The 19,991-nt window shown below is 40.7% G+C and overlaps 1 protein-coding gene across 1 annotated transcript in view; it reads right to left on the bottom strand.

Moving 5' to 3' along the window:
- Positions 1-19,536, bottom strand: part of bahd1 (bromo adjacent homology domain containing 1) — a 24,642-nt gene extending 5,106 nt beyond the window's left edge. The window contains exons 1-2 of the mRNA XM_010788348.1: positions 19,175-19,536; positions 438-2,194 (exon numbers count right to left, since the gene is read on the bottom strand). Coding sequence (XP_010786650.1) covers positions 438-2,067 — 1,630 coding nt within the window. The 5' untranslated portion in view covers positions 2,068-2,194; positions 19,175-19,536. The remainder of the gene's footprint in view (positions 1-437; positions 2,195-19,174) is intronic.
- Positions 19,537-19,991: the final 455 nt, after the last annotated feature.

Here is a 19,991-nt window from a genome sequence, read left to right as displayed (position 1 = left end):
ATTCTGGTGGACAAATGAGCTGCAGCTCGACACCCGCCCCCTGCCAAGGAGGGGGGCGAGGCACGAGCGTCCAGTTACCATGCTGTTACCATGCCACGCAACCTCTCATTCCCCTGATAGGTGGAGAGTTTCCCATATAGGAGGAGCTCCTTGTTTCTGACATCAGAGATATTTCAAATCTGTATCAGTCTGTATCAGATCCGTTGCAGCCCCGTTTTTAGAGATTTGGGTATGGAGGAAAAGAGAGAGGGTTGTGTTTTCTGACACTTGGTGAGTTCCCTGACACACCGGGGACACATATTCATGTATAAAAGACGTACAAAAGTGCATTTTGCATGATAGGTCCCCTTTAACTCGTCTTTTTCAACAACAAACCAACACACTGCTGGAGATTGAAAAAAAGTAACTCTGGTAATATCAATATTCTGTCTGCTCACCTCTTTTGATGCCGTTGTTACATTTGGTGCAGTCTGCAGGGCTGACGGAGCACCCTCCTCTGGCGATGGCTGGAATCACATTGGTGTAGGTGGAGTAGCCGTTGAGCCTGCAGGGCTCTCCGTAACACGCCTCCACCGAGGAGCAGCAGTACACTGGGTGGGTGATCCCTGAGGGCTGTGGACCCTTGCTGGGGAGCAGCTTGGGCCTCTTGCCGCTCTTGGAGCACAAAGCCGGGGACGATATGGGAGACTGTGAGGAGTCCTGATGGCTGAAGTGGACGTAGTAGCCGGGATAGCAGGTGTACGTGTGCGGGCTGATGGTTATGGGCGCTGGGTGGGTTACAGTGTGAGGAGACTGAAGATGGTGGTGGTGATGATGGTGGTGGTGATGGTGGTGGTGGAACACCTCTGATAGCGAGCCGTCCTCTGGTTCCTTGAAGGTCTTGTCGTCCAGGAAGAGGGCCAGTCGGTGGCAGTACTCCACACACCTCTCCTGGGAGCAGCAGTAGCATGAAGACACCTCAGATTCCACCTGTTCCTCTTTGATTGTTTTCACGGAGAATCCCAGAGAAGAGCCACGCTGGAGCTCATGTTTAAGATACTCCCGTCCTCCTGTGCTGCCCTTCCACTCTGGATCTGCGATTTTACACAAACTACAGCAGCCCTGGGAGTCTGGCTGGGAATGCACCGGATCCTCTGTACCCTGTTTTATGTGCTTTAGTTGGTCATCATGTTTGGGATTTGTTGTTCTTTTGGTCAGTGTTGTTTCTCCACACACTGGTTTACTTATATCATCCTGAGTCGTAGCTGCTGCTTGGCTCCCACTCACTGGCTTGGACTCTGTCTTCTTCTGCCGCTTGGTTCCATACGTGGAACTGGTGAGTTTGAGCAGCGTAGCAGCAGTGAGGCCCGCCTGACGCCGAGGCGTTGGCGCAAACAAAGCCAACCAGTCGATGTTCTGAGCCTCCACCTTTGACCGCCTCTGTTTTTTAGGTCTCTCTTTAGGGTCTGCTTTCCCTCCTGGGGAAACCTTTTTGGTTTTAAGACCTTTATGTTCAGTTTTAGCAAGACTATCTTTAGCTTTGTCTTCATTAGAAGGCTGTCGTTTCTTTGTGAGATTTGACGCATGAGAGTTGTTTCTGTAGAGCAGCAAGCTGTTGACAGCCTCAGCATTGAGAGACGCCATTCTCCGCTGGCGAGGCTCGAAGAAGGGGGCGGGAAACATGGGTAAGGCGTCAGATTGGTCGATTTTTGGTTCCAGTGCTTGCTGATCGGCTGTGGACGTTTTCTTTAATCCAGATTTGGTCCTTCTTTGACTGGAGCTGGAATGCAGCTTTTTCTTTACTTTTACCCTCTTTTGCTTTCCATCTTTTGGTGCATCCTTTCCTTTACCCACAACCCCTTTCTCCTCCAGACGGGTGAGCAGGACGCAGCAGTCCAGTGCATCCTTGTCATCGACTGCCAGTGTCTTCTTCTTCCTCCTATGTCGATGTGGCTCTTTCTTATGCTTCTTTTTTCTATCGCTCAACTCATCCTTTCTGTCTTTCCCTTTTTTCAAGCCGACGCCTTTCTCCTTGCTTTCCTTCTCTTTCCGGGGCTTTCCACATTTCACAGCCTGAGCTTTCACCATGGTCTCAGCGTCCAGAGGCAGAGCAGCCGCTTCCTCTTCATTCACAAGTCCTACGATGGAGGGTTTTAGCTCAAAGAGAGCCTGCAGCGAGCATCCTCATGGACAATCACCTGGGTCCATACACTCTCTGGGGAGACACAGATCAGACATTTAACTGTAAAGCTTAAGCCCCACAAAGACAAGAGACTTTGCAAGTGACTTAATGTAACAGACAGGATCTTTTGATGCATTATTTAACAACCGGTTTTACTTAGTTTGCTGTCAATATGCAGTACCCCAGAGAATATGACCACTTAGACAACCTTTCTCCTTGACATGCAAATCCAGTGCACACACGAGATGGAAGAGAAACTGAGATAAAGAGAACATTATATAACGTAATGCCTGAGGCTGTATGTACTCAAACCTCTTTCCCATTTGTATGCCCCGTCTCATTTTAAGAGTTGCTCTTTTTTTTTTGCTCTAAAGATATTCTTTATTGAGTCATGGACAAAAGCTATTTTTTTCTAGATCATGTTTTTATGTTGACCAATGGATTAGATCATTTAATCGACAAATCTGTAAAGCTGAGTTTCTCCACGAATAATCATGCAAAAGCACTTCATCTTGTTTGGCTTTCTTGGAAATAAGCTTCACAAAGAAGCATAACAAACGATGAAAGAAATCAAAGACTACGATAGCCAATTAGTTGTCTGACTGACAGAGAGGAGGCAGCCCTCCTCATCGTGTATTCATTATTTAATCTGTATCACCTGCACCTTTGGAATAAGGATTGCAGCCAAATTAAATACTAAAAAAATAAAAAACGATTGCCTTTTCGCCTGTGTATCAATAAAGACCATATTTGGGTACTTGAACCCATGTTGAAGCACTTTAATGACTCACACAATCCAGCAGGAGCTCAATATTACAGGCATTCACCCACTCAGGGCGAACACAGAGAAGCGCAACGCAGAAACAGATGATTTAGGTGATGCATTTAATGTTTGATATGACGGATGCTTTTAGAAGTGATCTCCATGACACAGCCTGTAGCTGAACTCTGTGACTGGCACTGTGGCTTACCCAATAGTAAGAAATAATTAAGTTAAATATATCAAAGACTGTTTCACATTGACAAAGGGAATGTTTCAATTTCTAAGAGGTAAAAAAAGGCCAGCGAATGCTTTGAAATAACTGCGATGTATTGCCACTCTTCAACATTTGGAGACACAAAAACAAACAGTATGATCAAATGACTCATGAATTGATACTTATTTCACCAAAAGTGGCGGAGGAAACACTTGTCGCACAAAAGCCTCTTCAGTTTCCATGTCAACAGGCTGGTACAGAGCACATCAAAGCACCTCCAGCAACTTTATAGTAGAAGTCGCGTATTAAGCTTTACGATCCTCTGTAATGCACACTTGTCTTCCTGCTCTTGCAACACAAAAAAAGATGTCCTCCCTTAGGAGAAAACCTTTAAAGTTCCCTATGACTCAACTGCCAGTGACCTTTATTCAATGACACTCGTGCGCGCAGCATAACGAGATGGATCATCCTTCTTGCTGCAGCCATGAAACACAATTATGCCACTTGACCTCCAAGAACTAAGTCAGCATGGGACTTTTTTATATTAAGTGACTTCAGCCAGAACACCATTGAGCTGGCACGATCACACACACTGTTCAGAAAGGACTGGGTATGAATCTCTGCTTTCATTAACACACTCAACAACTGCACATATTTTTTTTTTCATCTATGAAATTAGGAAGTATTGATAAATCTGCATGTGAATAACATTTTTCAAAATAGCAAAAATACACATCAGAGTTTCTTAGAGCCCATGTTGATATCTGAAGTTGAAATGTCTGGTTTCTTTCAACAATGGTCCACAACCAAAATATATCAAATTGAACATTAAAAGGCACAACATAAATCACACTGGAAAAACTGTAACTAAATTATTTACATTTAAGAAATTGATTAAATGATGAATTCATTGTGATCATCAAATAATCTGCTTCAGCACTAAATCCATAGAAGAGTATATATGTGAGATAATATAGGAGGAACAAGTTGGGCCTTCTCCTATCAGCAATATACTGTATGAAACAGATGATCATGCCCTACTGTCGGTGTAACCTGAAATTTTGAGCAACAATGATAAAGTGATTTGTTATAGTTACCAACTTAACCTTAAAACGACTAAACAAAACACAGCTGATTTCTGCTGCTGTTGCTTTTCCACACACCATATTCCATTTCCTCTCCTGTCTCTACATTATGATGTTTGTTAGAGTCGTAAAAAAGTATTCTTCAGCCAATTCACAGTCAAGTTACACACATCAAAAAGAGAATGATGATGGGATACAACTCATATTCTGCTAAAAACTGTTTCTGCACTGCATAATAATGACCAATCCATTAAACAGCGGATTATTTGTGCATTTGAGTGATGAACACAACTTCATCTCATCGCCAAATATGAAACAAATTATCATTACAACTTTCTGTCATGTCACACCTAATGAAAGCTTAGAGAAAGTGATTGAAGTGCAGAAAGTGTTGAAGTGCTTTAGTAACAAGAAGAAGACTGTGTGAGAAGTTTTATTCTGTTTCTCAATATCTTTTTTTTCTGCCACACTAGAACCAGAACAACCCTCTATCATTTCATGGCATCTTACATTTATTGAGAACATACCCAGTTGAGTTGCACCACAATTGCAAACCTACTTTGACTTTGGAGTGGTCACAACTCTCTGACTGGACATTTTCACAACCGTCTCGTAGCTCTGTCTTCACTTATACCGTACGACTCTGTGAACCGTGAAATGCAATCCATGAGAGCGAAATTTAATTTCAGGATAACAAGAGGACAGAAGGAGCCTCACATTGAGTTTCTGTCTGCGGATATCAAATCTAAATGCTTCATTTGAATAGGACAAGCATGCACAATGGAAGGACAGGAGCTCATTTGTGAGCATCGTATTGTTATACTGACTAGACCTTCCCCTCACCGAACACAACAAGAGGTTATTACTTGGGTCGGATGCTTACTTGCTTCTTCATGTGGTTAAGGAAATCAACAAAAGATATAGCACGCACCGAACACACACAAAGCCAAACCTTTTGGGACTACCCAATCCATGGTAAATATTTTAATGTTATACAGTATATAGAAAAGGAACCACTGATTAATGGGTGACTACTTCTCTTTTCTCGTTACTTCTAGAAACCTTTGGTAAACTGTAAAAAGGAGATTGTGTCTTAATTTTTCTTTTTATCTTTACAGTAGTTTTCGGCAGAAATAATGAAATACCAGAAGCTTGATCTGGTTGGGTCAAGGGTTTAAGAATATGATGGGTCAGGAGATACCTAATGAGAGAAGACAGAAAAACAAAGAAACGTTTAGGTTTCTTTTCCAGGATTTTCTTTACTTAACCTTTTCTTGTGAAATAATGGACACTTTCACCTTTTCAGGCAACATACGCCAGATGGAATCAGTCATTTAAATCAGTGTTTCACAACATATTTGGCTCCCCAATTTGTGATCTCCTCATCCAGTTCATGACCTGAGTTTACACATGAGTTGTGAGCAGGAAACTAAAAGAGAGATTTTTTTAATTTGAAGGATTTTTAAAAGGTCTCAAAAAGTATCCATAACACAAAAGACAAGAGGATGTATTTGTCCTAACATTAAACATGCCTTTGTATAATAAAAAAGTTGTGTGATCATCTCATTATGATAAGTCACCATTTACAGAGTTTTATCAGGGGAAAAAAGAGCCAAAATTAAAGAAAGACTGAAATGTTATTGTGTCAACATATATCATATTTTATCCTGAACTTGTGAGCTCCATTTCAGGGAGGATCCAGATACTAAAGGACAGACTTCTGATATCGAAGAACCCTTCCTTCAACATTATGCAATTTAAAGTAAATGGAGCATAACTGACACATAAAGCCCACTTAAACCTAATCGTTTCCCTCCTCCTGATGGCATGTTAACTGACTGTAGCCTACAGTTTAATGTGTATCTGAAGACAGGGGAGGAGGTGGCAGAGCTGTCACACGGACTCATTCAGAGGAGGGACATGTAGAGCTATCATCATCATTAGAGGAAGACAAAATAAATCCCTGAGGCAGGAGCTCTCAGGAATCTAAGCTGGTGTACTGCTTCAGATAGTGATATCCCTGCAAGTCCACTTTCCTGGAGCAAATCAGCAGTTCAGCAATCCTCCACAAACACTAACCATCCTCCAACACCTCCATGCAGGTTCAAAACGCCAGCAGTTACAAACACACGCATCTCCAATCACGGATCTGCACTAAATTAACCATCAAAATGCAATCAAGCGCAACATTATATATTGTAATCGGGCTGTGCAAGAAAAAAGAAAGCAGCAGACTCGCATACTGGAGCTCGTAGTTGGCCATGGTGGAGGACGGTGTTAATCTGACAGCATGCCGTAGCAGGAGTGCAGGCTGTGATAGGAGAAGTGAAAAAAGCTCCACAGCGAGGAAACGAGTCTAAAACATCCGAACATTCTCGATCAATCTGGGGTTAGAGGCGCTGCTAGTTAATATCAATATCATCAGGAGCTCGTGTTACAGCCGAGTTGTTAGAAGCAGGCGATCCAATCATCTCCAACTGTGACGGGAATTACAGCCGCGATTCATCGTTACCTTGCGTGTCCCGTCGGGAAATGAAGATCTCTCCGTCCTGTTTCTGATGCTCAGTTTCTACCCGGTCGGGCTGTCGACCTGAGGAGCGATCCGAGGACCAAACAAGCCCACAGTAGCTGGAGACATGGTGAACAAATCGGTGAGCGGTGACCTACTTCCGAAGTGGCATTCTGGAGATAATATTCATGCGCTGGCTGCTTTCACATTCGCCGTTGCACCGGGACATCCCTCTTTAACGCTCATGTGGCTGTAATATTCCTTCAGGGACTAAACTGTGTCGCAAATCCTCACTGGGGAGATGTTACCCCCCACTTTACGGATTTTTTTGTTACCCCAAAAAATATACATTTTCTCTGCAACATGTCCTATCATTTGATTAAACAGCTCTATTTAGTGTCAATAGCAAAATCATTCCACTGAAAATGACCAAACTTCCAACAAAATCAACATTGCTTCTTAAAAATAAGGTCAGTTAGGAGTAATCATCTCAAAAACAGGGAGGTTTGCCACTAAAATTGGATAAAAACTAAGAAAAATAAGTAGAAATTGAGGAAAATGTTGTAATTATGCTGACAGCTGACTAAAAAGTAGTTCCTTTAGCGCTGCTGTAGTGCTAAACATGACTGTAACTCAGCAGTTAATGTTTAAAAAGGCAATAGAGTAGAGAAATATGCTACTGTAGAAGTTTAGACGACTATAAAATATGATTATAGCCTATGTAAAAAAAGAAAGATGTTACTATAACGTAATGCCAAGTACCAGCAACATAAGCAACATTCAGATCACTGATGAGCATCCATAATATACAGTAAATCCCCATGGGAGTATTCCGGTGATTGCCTTTTCTTAATTAGGCTAATTTACTATACTATCATCTTCTCTTAATAAGGAAAATAAGAATAAGATTAAATTGAGGGAATTCACTAGATTATAATGCCAATACGGATAATAAACAGACAGTACACTAGGTCATAATTCAACATAACTCACTATTTAATCAAAACTAAGATATTGACAAACCTTTTGAAACACACCCATCCCAGTATTATAACACAAACATAAACTATCAACTATAATGAGGCGGCTATTACATTCATACTATAAATCTATAATATAGTAAGATAAATCTATATAACTAAGTCAGATACAAAAAAAGTAAGCATAAAGACACACTTTGACTAGTCTCAGCAACACAAATCAGAGGAAATAAATGTGTTCTTGTCTTCTATCATATTAAACTCATTATTGTTGGGTTTTGGTTTTACTAAAGTTAAGTTAAGTTGAGACATTTGAAGAGGTCTTCTTAGGCTCTGAGAAGTATTGGTGGGCATGTTTTGATCTATTAATAATTTTTACATCAGTCAATAATGAAAACAATCATCAGCTAGAGCCCTATTAACACTATATGATCAAATGATTACTAATGTTAGATCTTTATTTGTGTAAAGCACACATGTAGTCCCTATCAACATAAACCTCATTAAGACCAGCTCTCTAACGAATATTACATTCATAATATAAATCCCTAACGGAGTATTCCACAAATGTTATTCCTGTCAGATGGGAGCAGGAATAGAGCATGTATCCCTCTTAATTAGTCTCATTTACTGTATCCTCTGCTCTTAACGATACTTGGATTCCAGTAATGATGAGTGATCAGACGCTGCTCGTCATTTATTACCCTACTTCTTGAGAAAACACACACTGGCCAATTACAGTGCGAAACACACACAATACACATACTGTCAATGATGATAACTCAGCTGGTGAGCTCACTCAGTGGATGTTCAATTACTGGAAAACTACATCAAACACAGGTTAAGTCTCTTAACAACCAACTGATTGGAAAGCCACTATGCTATCAAGTTAGCATGTAGTCAGAATTGGGCTTAATTGGAATAAATGCTGATTGTCCTCATCAATATCAGCTTTGCAGTGTGTAATTAACAGCTGTAAACAAGCTGAGTGTTTTGAGTTAATGAGGCGTGAGCACCGGGGGAAGTGGAGGGAGTATAGACTGCTGAGAGCTGACCTGCACTGCAATAAAAAAACTGCAACACACTGCAGAGACGCACGACACGGCCGGGACGCTTCCTACAAGCAGGAAGCACTCACTCACTACTGCTGATGATGGTACAGACATAAAGCTTCTGACATCTAAATGACTGCTAAAGTACACGGTTAAAATCTCAAAGAAGAAGCTTTGAATTTCCAAAGAGCTTAAGAGTGGTAATTAAATTGTAGGTTCATGGCTCAGAGCGACTCCTTTCACATTACACAGATTCAGTCATTTGATCTTTTATTACCATCAAAAAATTGATTATAGCTTCTTTAAAGACTTCTTCAAAAGGCACATTTCCCTTTGGTGTAACATGGTCTTTCAATACTTTATTGAAAAGAAGAAGAAGATGATGATGTACCTTTATTTATCACCCTAGAGGGAATTTCAGTTTTCACTCTGTGAGGGGTTTGGTGCCTTGCTCAAGGTCACCTCGGCAGTGCCCAGGAGGTGAACTGGCACCACTCTGTATGTTTTTGGTTCCGATCGGGACTCGAACCGGCGACACTTCGGACCCAAGACTGAGCCACTGCCACCCTGTCTCTGCATTAGGAGCAGTGGGCTGCCATTATTTAGGGCGTCCGGGGAGCATTGTAGGGAACGGTGCCTTGCTCAGGGACACCTCTGTAGCACTTGGTCTTTCCGGGACTTGAACCAATGACCTTCTAGTTACCAAACCAAGTCCCTATGGACTTAGCCACCATCGCCCTTACAAAACCTAAAATACACTTTTACACTTCCATAAGACTTTTTATCATTTTCCAATGACAGAAAGTTCATCCACCTTTATGTATACAATCTGGTATCCATGCATTTGGTGATAATCAGACTAGAACTGTAGAAATAGATTGTGTATAAGAAGTGGACGCAGTCACCATAATGTCACTAAGTGGACTAAGGTTTTGAAGTCTCGAGTTTGACATCTGGCCGTCGTCAGAAGTGACGCGAGTAGCTGGAGCTACTGTTAGTACAAACTAACACTGACTAAAACATTTTTAGGCAACCAAAATTTCACAATTAACTTTCATGAACTGAAAACCCACTTTGAAAGGGTTAAAGTGCTGTTACAAAAACACAGACATCACCTTTACCACACAACAGTGACCTGTGTATCAGAAGGGAGCCACATTGCAATGCATACCCTGCTTTAGCTTGTCTATTTTAATCTAAATGCAACCATCATTTACTAAATGAACATCATGCTGTATCAAAGAACACTTGGATCCAGCACCTGAAAATATAAACTCATGACAATGTTTACTAATGTAATAAATCAAGAGAGAAGTCGAGTCCTTTGTTCAAAGTTAAAAGGCAGTTTTGCACAGGCTCCACTTTTCAAACACAGAGGTTGGCATATAAAACTTGTTCTGCTAAAATGGAAATGTGTATCCTTGATAGTAAACATTGCTTCAAATTCGAGTGTAGCTGCACCGAGGCTACAATTTCTAAAATGTTGATGCCTTAGACACATCTTCAAAATGGCAGCAGAAAAAACTTCTATACAATCATCACAGATTCAAGGGTTGCACCCAAGACTAGTGTCTCCAACTCAGTATGTGACCAAATGTGAAATATGGATCCAATTTACCCTTCAGTTTCTACGTAATGGCATTGAATAAAGGCTAAAAATAGTTTTTGCTTACACTATAATGTTGCAGATGACCTTTGACCTTTTGGAATATTAAATATCAACACACCTATAACCTCTCGCCACCGAAACAATTTCTTCCCCTCCGCTACCGGCCTCATTAACAAGGCCCGTCCCCCCCACTGACACTTTACCTCAGCCACAATGCAGACTCTATTCATTACATTAATGCACACAATGTTATATATCTGTTTTTTTACTTCACATATTTTATATATTACTCCATTCTATTTCAATGTAAATACTGCTTTCTTTTATTTTACTATATTTTTTCTTATTTTTTTATGTTATTATAGTGTTCTTAAAATAGTTCTCTATCTGTGTTTTTTTATTTTTGTTTTACTTTTATGTATGCACCACGACACCAAGTCAAATTCCTCGTACGTGTCAAGCTGCCTAGTAATAAACCCGTTTCTGATTCTAATTCTGATATCTTTGTGAAATATTGTGAATTTTTTTGTAAAGTTTTGTAAGGTCACAATGACCTTTTGACCGTTGAACACCAAAAACTAAGGAATTCATCTTTGAGTTCTTTTGGACTTTTGTGCCAAATTTGAATAAATTCCTTCCAGACGTTGCTGAAATATCACATTCACTGGAAAGGGATGAAGAAAACATATTTCCTCCAGCAACAGCATTTGCAAGCTCAGAGGCATAAAAAGATCAATTACCTGAAGAATCAACATTGTGGGAGGCAAAATGTGTGGAAAGAAATCAATGCAATAAAATATGTTGTCAGAACAGTTACTGCAACTCTTATAGATCGATCAACACTAAATATTTAAATGTGATGTCTCTATCACAAGCAGGCAAAGAGCTGCTCTTACAACACTGGGTCCTTGCCTTGACAGGACCTCTCATGTCAGGGAAGAATACACCTCGCTGTCCTTGAGAGAGAAAAGGAATATGAAACTAATCGTATTTTTTAAGAGTTTCATGATCCTTTGTGTTGTCTTTGTGTGTCCCAGACTATTTTCACCTCAGATATCCAGACTGAACTTTTTTCTGGCCACAGACACTCTCACCTTAGGAGATATTTACTGAAGATGATGCATTTTTCATTCTAGAGGTGGAAAGATAGCATCGGGGAGAGTGAAATAACACTTTAATACTTTATTGATCCCCTTTCTCCGCTTGCCCCTGCCTGAAAAGTCAGAGCTCAGATTCTGCTGCAGGCCAGCCACCCTCCAGCTGCCAGAGCGTCTGGGAACAAAAAGTTTGAACATATACTGTATAAAGAGCTATAGTGTGTTTTTGGACTGAAAGGTTCTTTATATTAAAGAAACAAGTGTCAAAAGTCAACCTTTAACATGTAGACAAACATTTAATTCACTAGAGTGTTTCTCTGAGATTTCTAAAGATGGTGTAACGAGCACATTACTGCTTGGATATTCATTTGGGCAGCAGGAAATTGTTTTCATTCTTTAAAATTCCTGGGTACATTACCAGCCCGGCACCAAATGGCAGCGAGACAAAGTTGCCGGCAAGCTTGTGAACACAGAAAAGCATTTAGATGCTATGGAGTCAGATCATTCCCTCTGGAGTTGGTAGAGAGCAAAGCGGAAGTGATTGCTGATGTTTCTCTGTAACTGTTGTAAATAACTGTTACAACCCAACATGCAAAGATGTTTACTGTATCATTTTTTAAAATTGCGATATGTCAATGTTTTGTCCACAGCTCGCCTACTTTGCACCCAAAAATAATCACTTTACAAATGTGGCCTCCATTAACATCCATTCATCAATATTTTTCAGTTTTTTCTTGTGGAATTTTTTTTTTCTTTCAAGAATTAAAAGGTTACACGGGTCGAGTGATGAATATACAAATGGACATTTTGTGAGTGGAGAATTTGCTTATTTCTGCAAAAAGAAAGCGTGTATGTGTAACACAGTGGTCTGAACAGCATGAGTTTCGAGCTCTGGAAAGGATTTAAAGTTGTATATATAATATCTATTTTCTGTGACTAACTGTTATAACACACAGCAACAATGTGTATGTTATCAACATACAAATCCATAAACCACCTTTGAGTATTCAGTCATTAAAGAAAAGCGCCAAGAAACTGGGCAGAAACAGCTGTTGAAAATGTCCTGTCAGTGCCTATGAATGAGAGGCGAGATGTTTACTGTCTGTTTACCCACAGAGCAGGAGTAGAGGTGTACAGCAATCTGACATTAGAGAAACATGTTTTCAATATGATGAGTCATACAGCATGCACGTAATCAAGTGAAGTCGTTCAGGTGGCCTTATCTCTGCCAACCACTGCAGCAGCCTGTCATACAGTACAACTGCCTGAATACTGTGTCTGTGGACCAAGGCTGTTTAAAGAATATGTTTGTGTGTACGATAGGTATCCGTGATCTGCATGGCTGGTAGCAAGAATGTGGTACACGACTGTTTGTTTTTATTTGTAGATATTGTGTGTGGGTTTAAAAATTGAAAAATGTAAATAATGAAACTGATCCTTTCTGGTACAAGTTTGCCAATACTGGAAAATGTTGTCTGTTAGATGAAAAACTAAATGTTAAAAAATATTAGTAGGCATAGATAGGGTTCACACACCCTCTTATCATCAAATACAGGGACTTTCCAAGCCAAATTCCCTCACCGAAGGACACAAAAGGGCCTATTTTAAGACATGGATCAAGGTTATCTACTGTAACAACACCGAGAATATTTATAATGAGAACTAGCAAGCTATACAGGAAAACAGATTTTTTTTTTTTTTTTAAAGGAACAAATATTATTAAATTAGCACTACACTTTTTCAAAGAACCACGTCTGCTAAAAAAAAATGGGGAACTTTCAAGGATTTCTAGTACTCGTGGCTTCCATGTATAGATTAAACTTGACATAGCGCAGAAATCATTTTTAAGCTTGGAAAATCTGAGACAATGATGATGCAAAAGTAGGTAAGAGTCTAAATTCTGAGTTTTCACGCAATCGTGTATAACTGCTGGAAACCATGTCTGTGCTACACAACAGAACAGGTAGTAAGCTGTTATTTCTCCAGCCTGTAAGCCTACAGTTGTAAAGATGACAGTTCAGCACTACAGAGCAGATACAGGACAGGAAGTGTAATTATCTGCTTCTACTGTTCCTCTTCAAAGAGCTGGGGCAAGATGCCAGACAGCCTGACTGGCAAAGAGGGAGAAGAGAAAAAAAGCAACTCTAGATAGAGAGAGAGACATAGTGATGAAGACTGAATTCAAAAAGATCGAAGCAAAGCGCTAGAGAGGAGTGGGGAAAAGTGGAGAGGGAATCTCACACCTCACATGTCATCGAGGAGGAGAAAAGTCAAACTGAGGAGAAATCAGAGGCAATTTTTCACATTCACCCCGCTTTTCTTTGCCTGACAGCTCTTCAGAAACACACAGTTTGACATGGACTCTCTGAAAGAGCAAAGCAAGAACAGAGGAGGAGGAAAAATTAAGAGAATGTGTGAGAGACCGCGACTGAGACGGAGAGGCTAAAGACAAGAGAGTGATGGATTGAGATAGCACGAAGAATGGAGACAGAGAGAGATTGTCATCATCACCCTGAACAATGACTCTCTGATAGAGGAGGATTTTTAACGCAGCAGAGGAAAGAGCGCGAGGGGGCGGCCGCCCGCCTGCCCACCTGCCAGGGCCTCAGTCATGCTTTTAGCATCTGCCAGACTGAAGGCCGCTCGGTGCCATGTGCTTTTCACTGAACCAGCCTGACGTTTGTCCGTCACAGTGAGGGCTTCTGTTCTGTTCGGCCTCAGCCAAAAAGGGTTTAATATTCCCCCTTCCACACACACACACACACACATGCTCCCAGGCCATGCAAACAATCCCAGTGTGTGTGAGGAGCGAGCTAGACCCCGGCCCTGAAAACTCCACATCCACTGCAGCTGTGGGCCGGCCAACAGCTGACGCTGGGTCTCTGCTCGGTTTCTGTCTCCCTCCCCACCAACCCTGCCCCCTCTTCTTCTGTGTTTCCATGAAACAGACCTGTAATTTTCACAGCTGTGTCTCGGGCATTTTGCCAGGGTGAGTCAGGGGAAGAAGAGAGAGTGGGAGACAGGGAGAGAGGGAGAGGGGGAGAGCGGGAGAGCGGGAGAGGGCCTGGCTAATGGCTTTAGGAGGAGCACAGGCTACAGTATGGCTTTGGAGACTCTGAAGATTTAAACCAAAGAAATATTAAAGCAACTGAAAAGCAGAGGAATTAACTGAGAAAATCAGAAGCATTATTCAATGTATATTTCTGTAGATGATATGTTAGTCACAAAGCATAATTCAGGTTTAGTCTTGTTTTAAATTATCGCGTTATATCTATTTGGATAGGAAAACATTGTCGTAATGCAAAATCACTGCTGAAATCTGGAAGCACTTTGCCACAACAACTCAGAGGCAGGAGGTAATGAGGGCAACAGTTGATCTAAACGGTGTTATTCAGAGGTAAAACTGAAAAAGAGTGCGTCGAAATTACGGTTATAATCTGAAATAGCAGGAAATGTTTTTGCACGCACAACAAAGTAAGAACAGTTGGTCAAAGTTTACTCAGGAAGTCGGTCTATAAACTGTGAAGCATGTTTTTAATGGACAGTTTGGGTCATCCAACTGGTGTTTGGGGGAGGGGGGTTGTTTAGTCTGATCGTTGGCATTTTCTTTTCTTTTTAGAAACGATGCCAAATTCCCACATTTCAGACAAAACCAGAATACAGGGAATATCGGACATATATGACGCTGTTCCAGATCTTTGCGCAATTTGGTGTGAAAGCACTGGGGTTCGAATGGTTTGGGGTCAATTTCATGAATATGTGTATTTAGAAATGTATTATTATTACAAAAATAAAACCTAGTCATAAGAAATTCAAGGGCATACAGTATGCTTGGTCTCAAAGGTGAGCTGAACTCTATGAAGCAAAATATAAAGAAAAGGGTATATTTAAGGAGAAAAAGAACTCTGAATTCAAACAATACAATTTCAAGGTGAAGAGCTTTTTTTAGCCCTTGGTAGTGTCTGTAGGTCTCCTTTTTAGGCTGCTTGAACCTCCTGCATGGAGCCAGAGGTATTATTATTTCAGTGTTGTGCTTGTACACTGAATATCTCTACATGAATGTGGGGCCCAGAAGTCCGCTTGTTGCCTCGGGGCCCCTTAGCAGGTTAATCCGGCAATGATTTTAGCCAATAGCTTGGGGAGTGCAATGTTAATTTACCAAAAGGAATGATAGCCATAATTAGAAAAGTAAGACCCATTTTGTAATAAACATGAGTTCTCCCTAAAAATGACTAAAACAGAGACCCAACATCTAGGCACACTCTTCAACCACATCTTTTCATCATGCGTTGACTTATCTTTATAAGGTTAATACCATCGGCTTAGACATTTTAGATTATCTGCATATAAAATAACCAAATGTCCAAATGATTTACAGCCCAGCAGTGGGAGGCTTAGGGTAGTATTCAGATTTTACATCTGAGTAAAAGTAGTTATACCAGGAAAAATACAGTAAAAGCCATGCATTCGAAATGTTCTGATGGGTCGTAATCTATGAAATGACATCATCATTTAATAGTTGAATAGGTATCCAAGCAATCTAAGTAACTAGAGCTGGAAAATCTGGGTATTGGGTTAAAAGTACAATATTTTCTTCAGAGACATTAAAAGGTAAAGAAGTAAGTAAAGTACAAGTTCTTAAAAATCGTACTTGAGTACAATAACTGAGTAAATGTACTTAGTTACTTTCCCCACTGCAGATGCCACATGGAAATGCAAGTCTAATCTAAGGACAAACAGCTGAAGCTGCTGACAAATAGAGGAAGTATCAGCCATGTAAGTAAGTTAAAAAGTTACTTTAGTTTTAAAAAAACACATGCAAGTTAGCTTGTACTTGATGCCATCCTAAAGGACCCAATGAACTGAGTTCCTGTTAGATAATATTTAACGTCCCTGTGTGGAGCACACCAGTGTGGCCATGACAGGTGTTTTGGAAAAAGGGATGTGCGTGTGTTAGTGTACTTTTCCAACGCAACCTCATGAACAATAAAGGCATTCATACTGGGTGGAATGATGTTTTCACTTCCTAAAATAGATTTCAATGGATTTGCTTTACACAGTGAACCACACAACAACATGAAGAACGAGAATATGTTAACAAATAGATGCTAATGCTTATATTATCAATTATAGTCTTCTGAACACATGTGGCCTGTATCTGAGCAGGAAGTATTTGTCTTCTTTTGGACAGCAAGGAGGACACGTTTGGGTGACAGGAGGCATGCTCTGCTCCTCCTCCTCCTCATACTCCTACTCCTACTCCTCCTCACAACAGGACACTTCATCAGAAATAATTGGATTATGTCCAGGATTGATATCCAGCTTTATGGTTCACGTCTTGGCTGCACCTCTATTCAACAAGCTGCTATGACATGCCTGTCAAAGTAGGCTGCGGAGAACTGACGAGACAAAATCTACCACAAGCTCCAGCACTGAAGCTCCATTGTCAGGCTTCTCTGTCCACACGAGGCTTTACAAACACAATTACACTGAAGAACTCACCAGGCAGCTTGTACACTGTGATCTATAACCCTGATGTCATGTCACAGCATGTACTCCCAACTGCCTCTTACAGCGGGAGGTGATGGGCTCTCCACAAGCTGGATGTTTTTTCTTCTTCATCCAAACAGTGCTAAGGCAAACTCACACAACTTATTTTTCATTAGAGAGTAATCCCCTCATTATTTTCTTGATTAAATACTAAATTATGAAAAGCTATAGAATGTCAGAGGAAGTAAAAAGAAGAAGGCAATAACATGTCCCTGGAGTACAAGCTAAAGTCTTCAAATAGCTTGTTTTGTCCATCCAACTGTGGTGGAAGAAGTATTTAGACTATTTTCCTGAGTAAAAGTACGAACACCATAGGGAAAATACTCCTTTATAAGTACTGAAGAGCATGCAGCTAAATCTTGTAGGGAGGGGGGAAAGGAACTGGAGAACACTGATTGATTTATAGATTAATATTTGAACAGTACTGTGTCTTCATCAGAGTCAAAACAGACCAAGATAAAGGAAAATATAAGTATATAGTACATGTGTAAGAGTATCATTGGATAACTGCTGAGGTAATAGATCAGAGCTTCAGTCAACTACTAATTGACTGAATTTGAAACATCTTGAATCTTTATTCACTTTCTAGACTTACACTTTACAAAAAGGAATGACAGCACTGTTGGAACAATCTATTACAAATCCTTACGAAGAAACAATCATTTATTAGCGGAGAGTAATTCCCCCAAAACCACCTCATCTTTTCTATCCAATTACTAACTCTTGATACGTCTAAAGTAGTTGAAAAGAATGAGCGTTTCCAGGGCTTACTTCCTAGTCATTTTTTCCTCTGGCCAGCCGGGTCGAAAAATGTAACGTCCTAAAAAAAACATCCATCTTTGCATAAAATGAGCTTGACGGCTCCTTCAAACACATACCCACAATCTGAGAGACGAAAAGGTTCATTTAGACACAATTTAAAAAAAACAAAATAAACAATTTACTGGTTGTCAACTCACAGGCTCTTTTCCACTGTGGTCACGGCGTTGAATACTTCACACAAACATCATAAACTGTGTCATAACCTGCAACAGCTCGTATGTAGAGTACATGCTCACATGACTTCAGGAAATGCATTACACTTTTTGGATGCAGTGTCTGTAGTTTTGTAACTTTTAGACATTTCTGTGTTGTTTTGTTTCTGATGAAATTATGTGGCATGTGTGGACCTGGGACCCAAATGATAATTGTTCACCTGTTCTATATCTTCTCAAAAAGTCACAGTATGGTCAAATCGCCTGTTTTCACTACTAAAGGCTGTAAATCAAACAGTTTGCTCCAGTTTCTTATGTTTCCTTTAATACGAGTTTATTACAATACTTTGTTATATCATTGCAATATTAATAAGATGGCATCCATTGACATAATATGGAGCATTTTAATGTTGTACCGTTGACGAGAAGCTCATTTAACCTATATGCTGTACTTTTCGGTGTTAATTATGTGTAATAGGCTACATTTAATGAACAAACTGTACCTCTGAGAAGTAATGAAGGAGACATATTAAGTAGCATAAAATGTCAGTAAAGTACAAGTATGTCAAAGTTGTACTGAAGTGAAACAATAAATGTATTTATAGTCCAAATATATCGAGAGTATTATGATAGTTAAGCAAACAAAATCCACATGAGTGGACCTGGCAGCAGTGGATTTTGGGTATTTATGACGCTTCAGTTTACTAATTGATTAATCGGCTCGTCATTCAGCTATAGATCCAGAAGAAACAAACAGTAGAATACCACAAGGACCTTTACATGTCTCCAGTATGGTTTCCTGTGTTATAAGCAGGCTGTTAAAACATATTCCATCTCCATAAACAACCTCAAATGTGACAGGAAACCCAAAAAACACAAACTCCACAGACAGCAGAGTGAAGCCTCAAACTCCAACAGAAGCTGCTCGAGTGACATTTTCAGCAATCACGAGCTGAACAAGTCTCAACCGAGGCGCGTCTCACCATTAAGGCGATAAAAGACAACTAAAGTAAAGCAAAAAGTCACAGATCTGCAAAACTTTCCACTCAGATCACTACCGAAACTGAAGGATCTGTTCATCTGTCTATCGCTGACACATCGCTCCAGCACGGAGCTCGATCCTGTCCTGCCTGACACTTTCCGTTTGGCCCGAGAAGCGATAAGAGTTGTTGTGTCTTACCGATTTGATGTCTTGAAAATAACCCGGTTTGAAGAAGCAAGATCACTTCCACAGGGCGAGAGAGAGATGCGTCAGGTGTACGCTTCCCGCGAGTGAAGGAGGAAAACAGAGTGGAAGGCGACTCATGTTGAGTTGATCCGCTGAAGCCTTTTCCTCTTCCTCTCTCCACTCCAAACTGCACTGCCTTGTGCGCTAAGCGTAAAAATCACAAGTCGGTTCACTTCAAACCCAAAATCCTGCTTTAGGAGAATACATGTTGCGTGATAAGCATTCGGCAAGCTCCCTGCAAAACTACGGCTCACTTCAGCGTGTTTTTACATAACAGCATCATCCGCTTTTTTATGTTGACGCATCATGTAGCGAAAACATGGAGTTTCTTAAAGGGCCACGGACGCGCCGTCCACATGTCACCGAGCTCCCGACAGGCAGCAGCCCCGCTGTGGCTGACAGATGGCTTTCACCTCGTTAATGTCTTTAAGCCCTGTTCTTTTGACACTTGTATTAACCCTGGCAGGCAGCACAGAGTGGGGGGGCTCTGAATGAAGGATCGGTGTATGTCTCCACTCATGGCCAGAACCTTCTCTGACATGTGACTGCGCCCCGGAGCTCTGCTGTGGAGGGCTGGCTGTTCTTATGTGACTTTCTGGTTTTATTTCATCAACGAGGTCACTTCATGTTGTGTGACACCTGGGATTTTGTATGGCCCATAAATTAAGATAGTGTATATATCTGCACTATGAGACAAAAGTGCTTAGAGTCACACATTTTCTGTTTTTGCGTTATCTTGATTTACTCTTCACCCTATTTAGCATTTATT

This window comes from Notothenia coriiceps, unplaced genomic scaffold (assembly GCF_000735185.1).
Source record: "Notothenia coriiceps isolate Sejong01 unplaced genomic scaffold, NC01 NC01_scaffold00031852, whole genome shotgun sequence".
In the NCBI taxonomy this organism is placed as follows: Eukaryota; Metazoa; Chordata; class Actinopteri; order Perciformes; family Nototheniidae; genus Notothenia; species Notothenia coriiceps.
The sequence above is the reverse complement of the archived record's forward strand: the minus strand, read 5'-3'. Positions and strand labels throughout refer to the sequence as shown.